This window comes from Marmota monax, unplaced genomic scaffold (assembly GCF_021218885.2).
Source record: "Marmota monax isolate L192 unplaced genomic scaffold, Marmota_monax_Labrador192_F-V1.1 WCK01_AAM20220418_F8-fsc00015, whole genome shotgun sequence".
Classification (NCBI taxonomy): Eukaryota; Metazoa; Chordata; class Mammalia; order Rodentia; family Sciuridae; genus Marmota; species Marmota monax.
This window is the reverse complement of record NW_026692194.1, coordinates 16653361-16673153: the sequence shown is the minus strand read 5'-3', so window position 1 is coordinate 16673153 and position 19793 is coordinate 16653361. Positions and strand designations below refer to the sequence as shown.

Sequence of the window (19793 nt, the reverse complement as noted above, 5' to 3'; positions counted from 1 at the left end):
TCTTTTTCATGTTTTCAACTGGGAACTTTTATAATTTATGAAATATTTATAACAGCAATTTTTAGTCATCTCACTATAGGATGTAAATTTTATAATGTTTGAGTTTTAAGTTTCATTTGCATAAGTTACTACCTTTTCACTCAATGCCATGTAAAACATTACAGAATTCTTCAGATTCTTTAAAGGTACATATTTATTCACATTAGAAATTTTCTGATTTCAAAGATTTTGATTTCTCTGTGTATCCGATAATTAAATGATGTGAGTTTTACCAGCTACCTACATTCTTCCTATGCAAAATGTAAAATAAATTGTTAATTCTTATTTGAAATGTACATTTCTAAAGCAATTTTAACTAAGTATTATCTATAGAAAACTGACTTTATAATTTAATTAATTTAATAGTAATATGCATGCAAACATTTTGAGTTTGTATTTAGATTGACCTTTTGGGAAAGGGGATGGAAAGGTGAAAAATTCTCAGTTATATGAATGATACATTCAAAGAACAAGTAATAATAAACAAATAATCCAATAAACAAATAAGTGCAATAATAATAATAGACATTTATGTACTTTGAGCCTTTCTTAATTAACATTCAGGGAAATTATTTTCACAGTACATTTTTTATTCATCTTGCTCTTTGTTCTCATTGATAACAAGTAAAAAGAATGTAAAAGAGTTCTGTACACTGAACCTTTCAATCCCCAAATTCTTTGGTGGTAGTTCCATGCATTTTCTCCCCCAGTTTAAAGAGATTTGCCCATTTCACTTATGTGCCACATGTTAACCAGTAATATATGGAAGAAGTTGTATTTTATGACTAAACTGAAAACATTTTTAGTCATATAAATTGAGAAAATTAGCTTTTGTAGGCCTGTAAGTCTTTGTAGGCCTGTGTATGTAGACCTACGTCCCCTTAAGGAGAGTGTGCTATGTGGTCCCCTGCACCAATGATAGCTGATTGCATCAACAGTAGGCACTGCCACCAAAGCTAAAATATGTTGGGTAACTCAGGAGATGAGTTGATTTGAAAACTCTGTCTAATAGGACAAGGATAAATAATGAATCTGCTGTATTCTTTTTCTATGAGAGTTTTAGTATTTAACACAAATAGAGCCATCAGCTGAGGAAACAGCAACAATAATAACTACTAGCATGCATAGGAAAGCAGAGAATAGGAACTATGAGGGAGAAAGCACCAATGAGCAAGTAGAAGATGTGGAAAACTAAAGGCTCAACAAAAGCAGAAGCAAGTCATTAAAAAGAAGAGTAGTACAGATGCCAGAAAGAGAGAGGACCATAAGTGACACAATGGCAAAACATTGAAAAGGGAGTCTTGGATAACAGAGGGATGGCAAGATATCCTAACCAGTTAGAACAACACTGTGTGCTGAACAATCTTCCTGTTCTTGAACACCATTCTAATGTCCCCAAGGCCTGTCTGTGTTGTGACTGGAATTATTTCTTGTTTATATCACTGATTAGTATGTCCTTGTAATCAATATCCATTACCTAATGTAACGTGCATTATTCATTACCTAATGTCATGTTTTTATTTGTTTGATATTGAAAGAATTTAACCCAGTTTAAATTCATATAAAATGTTATAGAAATAATATTTTTGTTCCCGAGTGTTGACCAGGAATGACCTTTAGGAAGTATTTTTAATAAAGAGATAAGAATGCTTAGCAATGTGGAGTTCAAATGCTCAAAAGTATATAGTCTCTTAAATGGGTTAGAAATATCCTTTTTATTTCTAGTAAAAGTTACCAATTGGATTAAAAACTCCTTCCTTTGTATGTAATAGTATCATTCAGCCTAAAAGACTTTGATAGCATGACTCCTGAGTTAATAAGAAGTGAATTAAAGAGTTTCTGTTGCACCAAAAACAATTCTAAATTTTAGAAAAACTGAAGAAACGTAAGCCCAGAAGTTTGTATAGCTAAATAAATAATTAAGTAATAAAATAAATTATCTAAATCAAAAATTAAAAAAAAATAAAGATTCTTCAAGGTCTTCAAAATTTTTCACTTTCTGGAAGTTAGATCATGGTGTCGTATTGAAGAATACTTGTGCTCCTACAGCTGGAAGCCATTTACCCTAGCTTTCATGCAGTTAAGTGGACAAAGCCATCACCTTCTGAATTACGCATCTCATTCAGTAGATAGCAGATTCACACTCCTGCTTAGTGGTAATACATAAAATTGAAACCCATGATCATAATATTTGTTTGTATATTCTCTGATTGGCAAGCAATTGATAAGGTATACATTATTAACAATTTCTTTTTGAGTAAAATTAAGAATTCTAAAATTGAAGAAAGATGTGTAATCTATTCTTTTCCCCATGAGTAAAACTGAAGGATTTGGCAGATACTTTAGATTACTACTGAACATTAATACTATCCTAGGGATGAGAGGCTATGTTAAATTTAAGCTGTGGGGTACTGATTAGTCTGTTTCATACTGTGGAAGTTAACTTTTATGACTTGAGTCATTACAGGCACAAAAGTAAAAGACTCAACGTTCCAAATACAGAAAAAAAAAATACTGTGTCCTTTAAAGCTAATGAAATTCTAATCATATATCTTACAATGAGGTAAGCTAAATGCAACAGGATAAAAGCTTACTAATATCAAGGAATGTCTAATTCAAATTTTTACTCTTGATTTTCTGTATTCGTTGACAATGTGTTAAAATGCTATCTACAGAAAGAGGAAGGTGAGGAGAAACAAAAGAAAGGGAAAAAAAACTGAAAAGAAATTCAAAACAATGAATGAAGCAGTCAATGTTTAGAAACCAGCTTTAGCAATGCAAAAAATAAAACTATCGGACCAACGTGCGGTGGTCTCATACACTGAGTAACAACTGCTTGTATAAAAGAAAACTCTCCTCTCACAGAAACCAATAAAGGAATATCAAATTCATAATGTTTACTCTGAAATGTCTTATGTTTTTTCTGGCAATTTCTATCTAGGCCATTTTTATAATGCCAACACTCAACAATGAAAGAGCATTTGTTGAATCTGATCAACACTAATCTGGAATTGTGAATTACTTTCAGCATAGCTTTTTGCAGTGGCAATAAGGAAATGCTTTACTGAATAATAACTAAGACTGGATTCAAGATGAAGTTTCAACTTGCACAAGGGTAATCTTTTAGAATGCTGCAACATTATATATTTCCATATAAGCAATCAGTGAACTGTTCACCCAAATAGAACAAAAGTCATCTACTTTTAAAATTGCCAGTGAGTATTTTATTGCCCCATCTATGTAGCCATCCAACTACGGAAGAAAATTGTACTCTTCTTTAAATTTTATGTAAATTTTAACATGTGGATAATTCAAATATGCTTCCTTTAAATTTCATTCCAATTTTGAAATTTTTCTAAAGATCATTGTCATGTCCAATTTACTTTGCTGGTTTTAGCTATTTTTTTTTTTCTGTCAGAAATATATGATCTTGCTGGGTGTGGTGGCACATGCCTGTAATTCCAGTGGCTCCGGAGGCTGAGGCAGGAGGATCTCGAGTTCAAAGGCAGCCTCAGCAAAAGCAAGGTGCTAAGCAACTCAGTGAGACCCATCTCTAAATAAAATACAAACAGAGCTGGGGATGTGGCTCAGTGGTCAAGTGCCCCTGAGTTCAATTTCTGGTAAAACTCCCCCTAAAAAATGATCTCTTTATATGTTTCATATTCAATTGCTGTTAATTTTTTGCTAAAAATCATAATTTATAAAACTTTCTTTTATTCTCTTCCTCTGTATATATTTTCAATGAAAAACAACCACCACAAAAATAAGCTGTGTTTGTATTTTCATCTTCCTTTATTCCTTGTACTTTCTATCCTAGCTGGTGGACAGGCATTGATTGATAAATGCTTCCAAACAAGGGATTATTATACATGATGGGGGGTAGAGGTGGATGACTTCCTTTTACTGCTCTCTGCTCTGCAGGCACTTCACAGCTGCTCTGAACTGAATATTTGCTTCATGTTAGCAAGCGCCAGTCCCCAGAAATTTCCTCATATCTTCTTAAGTAGCTTGCCAAATGGCAGCCTGATCAAAGCAATCTAATATGGCTTAAGTGCCACTGGTTGACATTTTGCTTTCTTTTATTGCATTCCATTTTTATCTACATAGAAAAGTTGGTGATAACTAATATCCAGTTGATCTTTTCATTCTGGTAATAAAATGATAATACAAAGATCTTATTATCTGTCCCAGACATCCATCAAAGTACGTTTTCCAATAACACACTGCTCAGAATGTTTCTTATCAATCTCCAAGTCAAAAGTGAGGTTAAGTACTTGCCCTCAGATTCCCTTTTGTCTCCAGTACATGAGCACTGAAACACAACAAGAATTTGAACTTCAACCCTTGACATTTTGCCCACATTAATGTCATCTGGAATTTTGTCATTTCTGCATCTTAGATAAACTACTTTCTGTGAGAAGCCAAAAGGAGTTGGATGTTCTGCCTCCTAAAATAATGGTTTTAATCCCAGAGAATTTTTATTCTTCTAAGAAAATAAGAGGAATGAGTACAGGAGAAAGCAAAATCATTATAAATGGGGAAGTAAGAAGAGTGAATGGGTAGGAAGCAGGAGCAGGTGGGCAGAAGAGACTCATGTGTTAAGGTGTAAGGAAAGTCAAATAAAACAAACAAGCAACTCACAGACAGTGAGTTCACTAAAATCCATTTTTCTATGGATGTACAAGTGGCCCTAAGCCTTCCTGTGAGCAGAAGAATATTCTGTGATTATGCTATCATTTTGGAAAAACGAAAATTATAGAAAACAATTACATAAAAAAGTATAAAAGCCTCTTTGTATCCAGTATACCAAATAGTTACTGAGCTTTAATACTCAGCTACAGTAGATAGAAGCAATGTTAGTTTTCAAATTTTCAATGCATGTAAACCTTCAAACTTCAGAACACAAGATTTTTGAGGAATAACAGGAGAGAAAAAATTGAACTATTTAATCAAGCAATACACCACTAACAAGGCCAAATTTTCAGGAAAAGAAAAAGCCTAATCTGTTTGGTTTTACTGTTTGGAATTAGTGGGCTTCAGATTTGAAATTGTTTGGAATTATTGGGCATCTTGGTCTAAGAGTTACCAAGACATTGGGCTATGTTTTTTGGCAAACAAAAAGAATACAGAAATAGACCAAAGGCCTGTGCAGACCCTGCTAATAATGCACTTGAAAGAATTTCACAAGGATTAGAAAATTCCTTTTGCATTCTTTATACTTTAAAAGACTTAATAAGTTCATTCAATACTATGGATCAAGAAAGAGGCTGTCAAACACTAACCTTTTCATGTAAATAATTCTTGAAAATAATTTGTTAATATTCAGTATGTTAGTATATATTTTTAATGAAAATTTTTATGTCTATAATTTTTTCATTAATTCAAACAATCTTCCTTCTTATGTTAAAAGAATGAGTCTTTATAATCATTTCCCATCTATCTTTATTAAAATTTCCTACACTGTTCAGGGAAGAAATTATCAGAGTTAAAAGATGGTGCCTCTGTTAGCAACTTTGATATAAAATTATTGAATCATGACGTTTATTTTCAATACTGGAGATGATGGAAGAGGCAAGGTTAATCTAAATGTCCTTTTATTCCCATCCTGAAGAGAAGAGAGAGTCATAGATAATATATCTTTATTCTTACTTTCCAATTCATGAATTTTCAAAAACTGCCCTAAATTTAATTCCAAATTGCAGATACCAAACATATTTTAGCAATGGTGTAAACTAATGTATATCTGTGAACTCATACTGGTCTGGGATTGTGGGCAGACACATTTTGTTTGCAATCAGAAAGATCAAAACACCCATTTTGACTCTGGAAAGGCCACTATTCATACAGATGGCTCATTTAAAAAAGTACCCTAACCATGCATGAAAACAAGTTTTTGACTTTTAAATGAAAAGAGGCTATCTTTCTTCCATTTAAAGATTCTTGATAGCTTTGCCTGTAAGGGGGGAAATTGTGGCAGCAAAGAATCTGAAAGAGAGAGTCCCAGGAATTCAAAACTGCCCTTTCTCATAGCAGCTTAACAAAGGGCTGTCCATGGAAGATTCTATCACTGCATCTAAGCTAGTGACACAGGAGTGGCTGAGAAAGAAACATATCTGCCATCTCTTCCAGTCCTGCAGGTTTGAATATAAGCAGTTACATCCTTCTCACCCATTCTTCAATATCTAAAATTGGAGAATATGATACTATGTGTGTTTTACTTTCCATATCAAATACAGATGCCGTAAACTTGGGGGACAGAGAGTACAGGAGGAGAAGATGACTGTAGAAAATGCTAAACAATTTTAGGTGAAAGTAGGAAAATTTGTCTGAGAAGGTTTCTCTTCAAACTTAATAATTGAGAGTTTAATATTAGCTCTCAATGTAAGATAATCTTTTCTGTTATGGCTTATATATTTCCTGTGGCAATTTTCTTAAAGACATCAATTGAAGCACTTCATATTAATCTCACAACACAGTTGATATCATAATTATGGTATAATTTTTAGAGAAGGTGGTGTTATATAGCTGTGATTTAATAAATGTACATTAATCTTCTCAGTTTCAGGCAAACCTCAGACTCACAGAGAATACATATAATAAATCAGGCTTTCATTCAACTATGAGTTTGAATAAAATACAGATATTTTAAATTTATTTTTATTGGGTAGCAAATGCACTGCAGGTAGAAATTTTGGCTGATTTAATCACTGTAAGTTAGGTTTGCATTATTTGTTTTGCAAATTCTTACATTTCCTCAAAATTGAGTCTTCTTCATTAAAGTTCCCAACTACATCTGCTCACTATTTCCCAAGTAAGACAAAGGTAAAGAAAATGACAACATTACCTGGTCATTGAATGTTCTTTCCAGTGACTGCTGTCCACTTAAGGCATGTGCAGTCCTGTCCAGTTGTGCACTGAAAGCTTATAATCATTCATTCAATATTAAAGTAATTTAAGTATAACTCATATTCTTTAAAAGGGGAAACTTTAAACCAGCAAAAATCTTGTCTTCAAAGTTATTCTTCTGTAGACTATCCAGAGGAAAAACCAGCTCCCCTTAATACCAGAATCTCATGGCATTGGCCAAATGAGTACATGAATCTATGAGGGTACTATTATGAGATTATATATATAAAGCCACTGATGTAGCAAGAGAACAGAATCACATTTGATTTGGTTAATTCATCAATTGTTAGTGTTTAAATAGTAACATTTTATGAATTTCATGATCTATATTTAATATAAATAAGAGAAAATAATATATAAGATAGAGGTCTAGAAAAGCATATTCCCCAACATTTTTTAAGATCAAGAAAATCTGTAGTTGCATTGAAGAGTAAATCTGACTTTGTGAGAGAGTATGTCATGAGTTGACATTTTCCCTACATATACGTCTCAGAGCTGAAAATAAAGTGGATCATGGTGTAAGACTTGCAAAATGTGTAGTCCTTTTCAAAATGTGTAAAAGAGATAGGATTAAAAAGGAGATAAGGCATACTTGAAAAATTCCATTTGTATGGGTGTTTAGAGAGGTTATTTTCAGGAAATGTTCTGTTTCAGATGAGTTTTTAATGCGTGGCATGTTAACTATATTTTGTAAAAGATTTAATGTCCTAATTCATTTACCTTTTTATTGTGATTTGACAGACTGATTTTAAAATACATCACTGCAAATGTGAGCTGTATGAATACAAATATGAGCATTTGCAATAGAATGAGTTTTATTAGAAAAATTGTCTTGCTTTCGCCAATTTAAGACCACCATTTTGTTCATCAGAAGACTTACTTCCATTTGGAAACACAGCTTAAAGTTTGGGAAATAAGCTCCATCAACTCACACTCAGCTTTCTTCCAAGGAAATAGAACACTGTTTTACCATGGTAGTGAGTGATAAGAAGTTTATTAGAGTCATTTTATTAAATAGCTAATGGCTTTATGATCACTGGAGATTTCTTTATGTGGTCAGCAAAACCTGGAAAAGAAAAACCTAAACATTGATGTAAAGAAATAAAATAAATGTATTTTTTAGATAATGCTACAACTCAAAATAAAATCACAGTCCTTATCTCCTTTCAGATCTCTAGTTCAAGTTCAAACAAAACTCAGTCCATGCATCTTTTCTGACTCATCATTTGGCATGCATATCACAGATTTGAAGGGTTTTGGTTATTTTTGCAGATATATGATAGGGATGTAAAAATTCATTATGTAAATAGTCTTAATGATCAAGGATGAACTCTTTAATAATTTTGTAAGAACATAGAGCTTGGAAAAACACATTTTGCTATGTACAACTTTGAGTTTAGAAGGATTTAATAGTAATTCTCAAAGTGAGAGAAGTTAAGCACTTGCTTTCCATATTTTAGAGAGAAAAACTAATGAAAATAAGACTCACAGTATTTTCTACTGGAGTCCCAGATTTGGCAAAACAAATGTTACTTGAAGTATCTGAAGGTTAACGTAGGTGTTTGCACTTTCTGTTACAAAATACTTGCCACCTCTTTTCCCACATGGGAATGGGAAATGCAGTGGGAAACTCTTCAGCTGTATGATCTTCAAAATGAATTTTTACAACCCAGATGATGGACTGGTCTACTTCAAAAGTGAGATCATGAGTTTTCTAAATGCATTTCTCTTGTTTTCTCTCTTTTTTCTTGACTAGCTTACATCATAATGGAGGAATAACATTTTAAAAATTTTGAATAGGCACTTACTGGAATTACAGTTAATCCTGATACAATCTAGATGGGGAAGAATAGATGAAAAATGAAAATTTATCCTTCAAGGTAATAGCTGCAGACATCCAATAAAATCACAGTCCACCCTTCCGGGGACAGACACATGCAAATATGGCCACTCTATATAATTATACTTTACATACTTCTAGATCCCAGAATTATTCTTATAAAACTGCACCATTGGAAACAACAGTAGAATGTTTTAAAAAATGGCCAATTCAAACAAAGCTACATGGTGACAAATCTAAGTGAATAAAGAGTAGTTAACTGTCAAAGATGCTTGACTTAGACTGGTTGCAACTTTCTCCCCATCTGTGAAAGAACATATCATTGTTTTCAGCAAAATTAAAAAGTGCTCCGTCACAATGGGGTGCAGTGCAAGCTCAGCTAGGCTTAGACATCTTGGACCTCCAAAATCTAATATCCCACAAAGGCCAACACAGTCCTTCAGAATTGAAATGGTCAAATGGACAGCAAGGTAAAATTATTGTCATTTTACCCTAATGTTTGATTTTTGTTTGTTTGTTTCTTAATTTTATTTGCCTGGGTGCAAATAGGTAATAGCGAGATGTTGGCTGGCTTCTATACCTTGTATTAATCGGAGGAAGAGTAAAACAACTGTATGTAACCTTTAGAAATGACAACAGTTAAGGGGTAGTCATTCTTCTGAGCCCACAAGCCTATGCCTTTCTTGGAGCTACCAATATTACCTCTATGGAATAAGGGTCATGATGAGCACTGCTATTGCTTTTCCCTTTCTTATAAGGGACAAGCAAGTACTAGAAGATCAGAATGTCTAGTGTGGATAACACAGACTGTGATTACAGTGGTTATTTTTTTGAAAAAAAAAAACTGCGTGGAATGCTTGTGTTTATCTATAGTATACACTTGTTGGCTTTGGTTTTAATATTTAATGCCTTTGGGGAACATGAAAAACATAAACCTAGATTCTGTTTCCATATAGCTGAGTTTGTCATGTGTCGTCAACCGCATCAGAAAAGTGGTTGCAAACAGCCAAGGACCAGCACCTACACAACTCTTTCTACAGAATGCTTTGCTGTTGAAAATATTCCCAGGAGTGTTTCCACTTAGATTAGCAGTCTCTTGACTGCAATTAGGTTGATTGCTTTTGATTGACTTGTAGTAACCTAGCATTGTCACTAGAGGGAACTCTAACAGAACAGAAGAGGATAATGTTGTGTGTTAAGTAGTTAAAGAAAAAAAAAAAAACTTTATTACTTAACTTAATATCACCAGTGTTAGTTGAATGTAATTACATGCAAGAAACTATCAATGGGTGGATTTTATATTTTATGAGTTACCATTCTGCCCAACACAATTTGAAATTGTAGGTAGGGTTTGTCATAAATGTCTCATGTCATCACATTTGACAAGTGTTTTTTATGCATCTATGTGATTTAAGATGTTTATTTTCCTTCCTCTGTTTATTCATTGCTATGTGTGCTTAACACTTTCTTGAAACACAGTAAAACCTCATTCATTTTTACTCCTCTTATTTGGAGTTAATGTTAATATTGATACTTATTGGGCAGAATATTAAGTCTTCATTTTGTGGAAACTCAGATCTCCTTTAGAAAAATTAAAATAAAAAAAATCCTGTAAACAAACCATACTTTGAAAGTCCAAGTTCGGGATCTGAACTGATTTCAAGTACTTTGCTGTGAGATGATGTCATATTTTGCAAAAAACAATGTGCTAATTATGAATAAACCATATTCATCCATTAAAAATCAGCCTTGCAAGCCCTTTCCTTGACAAGATTTTTCCAGTTATTAATTTGTGATTTTCAATCTAATTGAAAAAGATAAATTGCTTCCATTTTAAAATCTGTAATTCATATTTTCTCTTAATTCAGCCTGACCTTTCCCCCAAATGCATCCAGATTGGTGAGGTTTTACTGTAGAGACTCTTACTGCTACACATAAGCAGGAAAGCATTGTGTTTCTGTAGAAGAGCCTGTGTCCTTAGTGTTCTCATGGCTGTTTGCTGAGGGCCGCAGACTTTGGGCGTTGAAGGGTTGTGGATTGCTGTTTGATAGCAAAATATCACCACACAGTACTTTGAAATAAAAAGGATGGAGGACCACAAAGGTGACTGTTCAAAGGAGAAGCCCATTAAGGAGAATAAGAACAACTGCTGCTGATCTGGGCGACAAAGCTAAAATTTGATGTTTTGTTTGCAAATTAAGTAAAACTAGACAGATTTTTTTTTATTTATCTGCCAGAATATCATCTACAGCCAATAGGAGAATCAATTAATAGAATAACAGGGAATTCAGTTGGAGGCATCATTAAGCCTCATAATTTACATTTTCAATTCACCTCCCTGATAGATCCAGCTTCCCTTTTAAGAACCTTCAGTGGTAGGAATCACAAAACAGTTATGTTAAACAGAAAAACAAAAAGATGCCCCCCCTCAACCTAAATTAACTTAAATGATGGAAATAAGACCATTAAGTGTTTTAACTTTCCATGGCAAACAGGCTACTTGATAGATGTTTGCAGGCAAAACTGAACAAAAAAGTGAGTAAGTGTTAGTTCAATGGTGGAAGGCAGGTGGTTACCTAGATTGACCGTCAGTTTCACGCGCCCCGCGTCCAGCTCCAGGCGGAGGGTGTCTGCGGAGTCTCTGGACGTGGTCGCCATCAGAATGCCATAGGCACGCTGGGACCGGAACCGTAAGGACACGTCCTCTGCTTCCGTGTGCATCACCACCGGGAGTTGGATTTTCATAAACATACTCCCGTCATAGCTCAAAACCGTGGCCTCTATGGATGGGAAATGAATAGAGCAAGTTCTTGGTCATTTAAATGCATTTAGAACTTAAAAGGGAAAAGGGAAATGCATTAAAGACTTCTAGAGAGAACGCAAGACTACAAAATCAGCCCATCTGCCTCAGAAAGGAAAAAATTTTTTTTTTTTTAAGAAAATTGGAAAGAAAAGTCACAATCTAGAGAACTTTCTTAGTGAGGTATCTGCTGCAGTGCAGAAACAGCAGCACCTCTTCTTTTTCTCCCCATAGCACTCTCCACCTATAGCAATGACTGTATTAGATTGCAAGTGTTTTATATGCACCTCCTTCTCAAGAGCAAGAGGTCATACTCTTTTGCATAGCTCTACAGGGTGAACCTGGTTGGAAATATCAGCAGTTATGGAAGGTGCTTATGGACGGCTGAGGTCACTGACTAGATCTGTGAAATCAGACAGCCCTGCCTAGGTTTTGAGTCTTCATCTGCAGAATGAGAGAGTGCTACAGGAAGATCCCTACCGCCTGCTCTGCCCCCCAAAATCCATGGTGCCAAGAGGAGCTACTGTTATCATAGTTGCGTACTCTCTATCCTAAAAATGAAAAAAAAATATGACTTAAACATAGGAATGAAGCCAACACTTCACCAAAGGTGATTTTTCAAAAGAAAAATCGATAGTATTTTACCAAGTAACAAAGGATGTTTTTTTCTGAGCCTCTCAGTTTAATAAGGTATTTTTTTTTAAAAAAAGCACAAATAGTAATATCATTTTCAGGTTCATTTACAGATAAGGAGTAACTTAAAACACTCAATGTCCTGAAAATATTAAGCTATCCCTAAAATGTCAGTAAACTATATACCATGGCTATATTGAATAAGGATGGGTGTGGGGCTGAGAATATTGTGTGCGTGTGTGTAATTAAACTAAGGTAGACTCTGTTAACAGGGAAATTGCCTAATATTATATTAAACATGTAAAGAATCGAATATCAAAAACTGTTGATGACAAACCACTTTAAGAAAGCATCAGCATCCCTCTGTGTTCAACACCATATGGTAGAGGAACGCTGAAAAATAAGAGTGTGTCACTGTGCTTTCTTATTGGTTCTGGTAACTCAGAATGCCAGTTAATAAAAGAAAAACTACCTGGAATTAAAATACATTAGGAAATTCTCATTATCTTGGCTACTTACACAGCACAGCAATTAACTTTACTGTTACAACTGTGCTCATTATTAAGACTATATTTTGGAGTTGTGGTTTGGCAAGTTTTATCTTTCAGAAAGTCAGAAAAGTCAAGCACTGTTTCTAAGAGACTTTAAATATCATTTGTTGTCATTGTAGGGCAGAATGTGCATTCATAATGTCTAAATGCTACGTAGTATACCAGATCTCCCTCCCACACCTTCTTCTCTTTTCCATCTACCTCTTGATTAAAGTTTACTCATCAACTCACATAGTCAAGCCCCCTAGCATTTTCTAACATTCCTGACTTCCTTCCTGGGCTCTACTGAAGCAGGCCAGAGACCCCCACCCAGAAGACCCTTGCCATAATTAAGCTTCTACTCTTGTCAGATCAGCGGAATGTCTGCAGAGGTTATTGTAGTTAAAGTTTCCTCTTTCTTGTAAATGCCAGGCTTGCATACAAAATATGGTTTGCACACAAAAGATGTGTTAGTCTGCAAGCTTGTTGTGCACAAAGATACCATTTCTGTTTTCTTGGAAAAAAACTTGTGAAACCTGTGTCTGATCTAGAGGATGGAACAGAAAGTACTTGGCATGTAAAACCTACAAGTCCCTCCTCCCACTGGATATAAAGTTCAAAGAATTTCCAAAATCTTTGTTCAGAGGAAGCATTCTTAGGTGAGAGCCACCTCTGAACCCTGCAGTCAATAATCTTGCTTTCTGAAAATTTCTCAAGTGTCCACCCTCTTCTGTCCTACTTCACTCCTGTCATTGTGTGACATCTCTAGTTGGAATACAATAGGCATCTTACTCCACTATTAAGTCTCCTACCCTAAAATGAACTAACTCAAAACATGCTCCTTCTCCAATCTTCTCCATCTCAGTAAAGAGTCTATCAGCATTGCTCACACCCAAACCTTTCTGATTTCTCCCTTACTTTCTCTGCCATTATGGAGCGATTGACAAGTCTGCATGTCTCATATGCTCTAGTTCCAACCTGTCTCCTGAGTTGATTGCTTCTCGTCATTGCTGCTAAAGACCCCGGACCACCTTCTCTCACCTGTACCAAGATCACACCTCCCTCTGTGGTATTCCTACTTCTACACTTTTTCCCTACACACAGCAGCCAAATTAAACTCTAGAAGAAGTAAATCCAATTATTAGATATCTTGCTTAAAGCACATCCCTCTTCAATGGTTTTCTACCTCAAGTTCAATATCATCTGTACTTTTTTTTTTTAACTATTAACCTCAGTATCACCCTAGTCCTAGCCCATCTTGGGCCTCAGGTTTTAGCGTCACCTGCCCCCCTCATTGAACAAGCTCCAGCCAAACTGATATGGCACTTTCATTTGGTGTCTGTCCCACAAATCCCTCCATCTTGAATGGTTTCACCCTTGCTCTTTAATGGCTGGTTCTTTCAGTATTTGGGTCTCTGGTCAGATGTAACCCCTGAGAGAACTGCTTCCTATGCCAGTTATTCTCTATATAATTATGTATAATATTATCACCTCTCATTTGTTTGTATGGTGCTAGCTATATTCATGCTTCAGAATGCAGGTGTCCTGAGAGCGAAGACCAATCCCTCATATCCACTGCTTTATCAGCAGCAAGTGCTCCCCTGAGCACTCACCCAGGCACACAACTGAGACTCCATAAATATTACTAGCATTAACTGTTTCACTTGATACTGAAGGTATATGAAAGAACTTCTCTGAATTTACATATAAATGTTCAAGGAAAGAAATTAAGAATTTATTCTGTTTTAAATGGAATTTAATTTTGGTAATGCGTGTAACCAAATATTCCTTTAAGTCTATTTTGAAGGCCACAACTAAGCTGTAAAAGACAGACTTGGAAAGGTGTCTATTAATCAGAAGTGGAGCACCAAAGTTGGGCACTGAACTAATCACTGAAAAAGTAAAATATGATCTTAAATTACAGTGATTCTATATCATAGCACAATTTTTTCCAACTAGATAAGAGATTTCCTAATGGGAGGAATATTGAAAACAACAGAGGGTAATGCAAATAGCCAAGTAGTAGTTGCTCAATAAATAATAAATAATAAAATTGCAATGAGCTCCAGAAAAAAAAGTGTTTTACATATAACCTTAAATGAACTTTGAACTTTACTTTCTCTTTTTCTAAACTTTGGCCAATTATAGTACATATTTGCCAAGCAATAAATGCCTCTGTACCAATTAAAGAACAATTACCAATTGTTAATAGGTTAATAAAACACTGTTACTTTTCTCCAAGTTATTTAGTCTATACAACTAGTCTATATTATTCAGTCATGTTTTTAAAATCATCTAAGATTCTTCTATAAAAAGGAGCTTCATTTGAAAACTGAGTAAGGGGTCTCATCCTTTTAGAAATGTTAGGTGGTCAACAATTGATCATAAATATAGTATGAAATATAATCCAGAGTGGGGGAAAAAATCAAGGTCACTGGACTTTAACAAGGTCCAAAAAGCTGCAGGGATGAAACGACAGACTCAAATCATGAAACCTGAGTGCCCCTGAGTGCCATTTTCAACAATTCTCAATGTGAAAATAACGTGTTGATAAATGACAACTGAAAGCCTAAATAATTCTTCACAATTAGAGTAAATGTTTAATTAGAGGAGAGCTGGAAAATGCAGAAGGTTGTAGTCTAGAGTTGCCAAATAAATGTTAGACAACTTGCTGACATTGAAGGTTATGCTATTTGGCAGCATCCTTTAACATTAGAAAAAATTATTTTATCATTTTCAACATAAAAAGAGTCCTTTAAAAGGCTAATTTCAGTAACACTACTTCCCAGTGGGGGAGAAAAACAGTTTCAACTTTGCCTTCTATATCTCCTTCTCCCTTGTCATTAGGTTTGATAAATTTGCTTTTCTGCATCATTCCTTGTTGCAGTCTAAAGTGTACACCTGTGCTCAGTTTTGCCGAAAGGCAGTCACATATTGTGATCAACGATGAAAATCAGACAGGGAGCCAAATTATATCGCTCTGACATCTGTCCCTCCATCTGCTGAGTTTTAACAAACAAGTATAAAGTAAGTCTCTGATTATACCAATGCTCTCATTTTACCTATCACTGGTCAAGTTTCTAAACATTCCTAGTTTTATTAGAAACAAAGCAGGAGAGAATATGCTAAATGTAATCCACAGTCATTCAGCATGATTTCTGTATTTTTCTTCCTTAAAGGATTGATACATATAGGAACAAAATGTTATTTTCTTAGGTTAGCAAATATTTGTTCTTTCTTAAAAAACCCTTTGCTTCCTTAATGCAGAATGAAATTTCCTGTAATATAATTGCAACATCATTCTCCATGCTGCATTGTCCAAGGACTTGAGCATACTTTTTAATTACTTTAAATAATTATGTCCATAAATTATCAACTATTTCTCAATAATAAAACAGAAACTTTCTTAGTGCCATTAATTTTTATTTTCTATTTTAAAGAGTTGTCAATCGACTCTTAGAGATCATTGGCCTTAAGAATTGAGTGTATCTGGAGAAAAAAGACAGTCAAAGTCCTTCTTCTGAATTGGATACTCGGAGGCTTGGGCATAATCTTGTATGTGATGAACTAGGGCATAGCTGGGAACTGGACAGAAGCCAAATTCTGTGGCATCAAGCCTGACAACCATCCCACATTTCCCTTGTTCTCAGGAGGCGACAGAATGTGAATAAGAAAATTAACTCTGAAAAGCAAAGAGTTCTCACAAATGTTGCTGTCGTCCAGAAACAAGAACTGCACAAAAATGACCATTTTATCTTCAACAACCAACCAACCCGGAGACAAAGAAATCTACAGAAATTTCCAGCCACCCATGAGATAAAAATGTATGCTAAATCCCAGTGATGAAGTTTGCTATTAAATTCTCATTTGCAAATCTGCCTATGCTTACCACCCTTCCTTCTAATTATTGCAATATATAAATATTCCCTTTCCTTCATTCTGGCTCAGAGAGCTCTACAATTTCTATTTTTATTTTTGCCATATGCAGTAGCAGAATATTTCCACAGGGTGGTACACCATGCATATTGAACTAAAGGCTTTTGCAATTCATGTGACAGTTACACATTTTTCTAGCTTCACTTAACCAGGAGGCATCAGAATAATTGGCAGCTTTCTGAATGATTAAAATTAAAACAACATTTTCAATCATGAAGGTCTGCTTATCTCATATTATGACTGACTGTATTATACCTTGTTAGCTTCATCAATTTTTCCTCTCTCTAGGCAATTTCCCCAAGCCAGACGAAACAAACATATTTAAAATTAGGGAAGAAAATGCAAAGAGGAAATTTATAGAGAATATAGCCATATAAACCAAAATACACAGATACAGCTAAGTTCCAATGACAATCTATGGGGATTATAATCAGGTACCATCATGAGGAGAATTAGTATTTCTATGTGATAAATACTTATCCATCTGTTGTTCTCTCCAATTATATGACACCGAATAGTGATAAGATTTTGGCAGATAATTTGATCTGTCACATATTATTAATTTTTTATTATTCATATTTATTAATATTTTTAATATAACTGATAAGCTGATATAATTCCTTTATATGATAAAGAATCAAAGTCACATTTCAATTTTGGATTTTATACAATAACTACCTTTGCTCTAAGAAATTTTAGGTTAATGAATTGAACTGTTTCAGAAATAAAGGAAAACAATAACTAAATGCTCACGGCTTTAAAAAAAGATGCTAGGTACTTTTAGGTTAAATGTCTAATAGATCAATGCTATTTGCATCATAAGAGAACAATGGAACAACTCATCAATATTTCTCATATTGATTTTTCAGTTCCATTGTAGAAAATAAGTGACAATGGGCGTAGTGACTAAAGCATTTATCTAAAACACTGGGTCGATAAAATGACATGCTCAGAACTGTTTGTTCTGCTATTTCTGCTGATAGCCTGGTCTGCAGATGATTTGGTGACAGTTTTCACTCTTCAGTTTTTACTTTAACTCTTGTTCCTTTCCTTTTAAGGGGAAAGAAAAAGAAAAAAAAATGTAGCTTTCTCTCCTAAAATAGGAGGAGAGGGGGGCACCTGATCAGAGATCCATCCATCCATAAGACACAGCTAAGCCTTAAAATCAAATAAATGAATGAATCTTCTGCAATTGGTTAGGTCCCAACCAAAGGTAAGTACTTATGAAATTAGGGTATACTTCTGAAAGTATAATATTTAAGTGCTGGTGTAACTTAAATAACTTAAAGTCGGCTTACTTTTCAGAGGATATTTTTCCTTGGGTAAACAGATGAACTGAGCAGGCTGTTTAACCCCATAGTGTCTGGGTAGTTGCAACTAAAAGCTTGGCTTGCTACAAATGCTATTTCTTGGCACAGATATTAGCTCTGGAGGCTGTAGATACTTCTAATTTATGCCACCCTACACACCTTTTTTTTTAAACTGTCTAATATCCTGAAGTTAAAAACTAGACAAAAGAGAAAGCAGTTATACATCTTAGGCTCAGGTGCTAGAGGTTACTGAAAACCCATATTTTTATCCTGGCAATATACTGAAAGAGTTGCCAGAATCAGGCCCTTGAAGATCATTAAAGGTACATAAGTAATCTTTATCAGGTACAGAAGTTCATAGTTTAGTCCAGCAGCATATCATATATTGTCTCAATGGTCAGTTCAGATTTGGAGTGAACATTTAATTTACTTTTTATCTTAGGGAGTTAGCTGCTAGGTGTTTGAAATCCTACCTCTCTCACAGGACCTGCCAAGATAGCCTGTTCCGGAACAATCACAGACATATCTGTTCCACCCATCCCTGCACATGCCATTATTTTTGCAAGGATTGCTAAGGCACGGTTTTGCTGTTTCCCTGGAGCAGGAGGGCTTCACTCCAGCAGTGCTTTGAACTTCAGCCATTTGCCGGATATCTTTGCTTTGGCCATCAATGAACAAATCCCTGATGCAGCCCACGTAGCCGTAGTTGAGCAGAGCAGTCCACACCTCGGTGGGGAACACAAGACCAGCCTTATTTTCTGGTAAGCCCCCCAGGTACAACTCATCATCCAAGTCCAAGATCTCACTCTCTCCAGGAGCAGTGTAGGGCGTGCGCAGTGTGTTGACAGAAATGGTACCTGTTGCCAAGACAAGAGAATACAGAGGTTTCAACAGAGCACAAAGTGTTTTAATTATTCCCTTTCTCTCTTTCATCTGCTTAAGGGTGAACTCCTGGAGGGCAGACATTTCTTAGTATTCTTTCTATCCCCACTGGCAAAGGACCCCAGTCTGGTACTTCCAAATGACATTAAGGAACCTATGGGATTAACTAACTTTTCTAAATAAAACAGACTAACTGCAATGGTCGCAGTTGATTTTTGAGAATGAAAATCAAATTTTGCAGGCAACCAATTATGTTTCTCAGCCTCCAACAGCTTGGTCATTAAATAAAAACATATATAAAAAATCTAGAAATTGGCATTCAGTCTCACTCTTTAGAATAAAGTCTGACTCCCCTCCATTAGTTCTTGTTTTCAAAGTTAGTATGTGTCAGCAAACCAAGGAAAGACCCATTGTCCCTATCTTTAACTGTTTTGATTGGATGCAATGGTTTGACAGATTACCCATGTCTAAAGCTCACTTCCTCATTTTTATCTGTCTGCATCTATTGACTGACCTCTATGATTTGGGTTTCTTCATCCATCACATGGGCATAATAACACAACCCACCTCAGAAGACTGTTCTCTGTGTTAAATATACCAGTGTCTGGATTATAATAAGCATCACACAAGTGCTCAGTATAACATTTCAGTGAAAGAATCAAGGAAAATCAGTTGTCACTTATCTAAGTCAATAAGGTTTTTGTTTTTTCACTTCAAATATTAGAGAGAAAAAAACCCTATTGGTTTGTAAGTATACAGGAATCCATGACATAAATGCAATGAACAGGTATTCCCCTATATTGGAATACTTGGGGGTCAGGGAAATATGTGAAATCCATGGGGTGGGGAAATGGAAGATTGAAAGCACTTTCTGATGAAAATGTAAATGTCTACTGTCAGATGGCCAAATATTCTGC

The 19793-nt window shown here is 35.0% G+C and overlaps 1 protein-coding gene across 29 annotated transcripts in view; it reads right to left on the bottom strand.

Annotated features, from left to right (window-relative positions):
* Positions 1-19793, bottom strand: part of Nrxn1 (neurexin 1) — a 1098127-nt gene that overhangs the window by 572847 nt on the left and 505487 nt on the right. For 22 of the 29 annotated variants that reach the window (XM_058573180.1, XM_058573225.1, XM_058573183.1 and 19 more), the window contains 3 exons: positions 18468-18851; positions 11362-11565; positions 8754-8780 (listed from right to left, as the gene is read on the bottom strand). In XM_058573180.1, the coding sequence (XP_058429163.1) occupies positions 8754-8780; positions 11362-11565; positions 18468-18851 (615 nt within the window). The remainder of the gene's footprint in view (positions 1-8753; positions 8781-11361; positions 11566-18467; positions 18852-19793) is intronic. The other 7 variants (XM_058573188.1, XM_046424308.2, XM_058573213.1 and 4 more) reach the window with 1 other exon arrangement.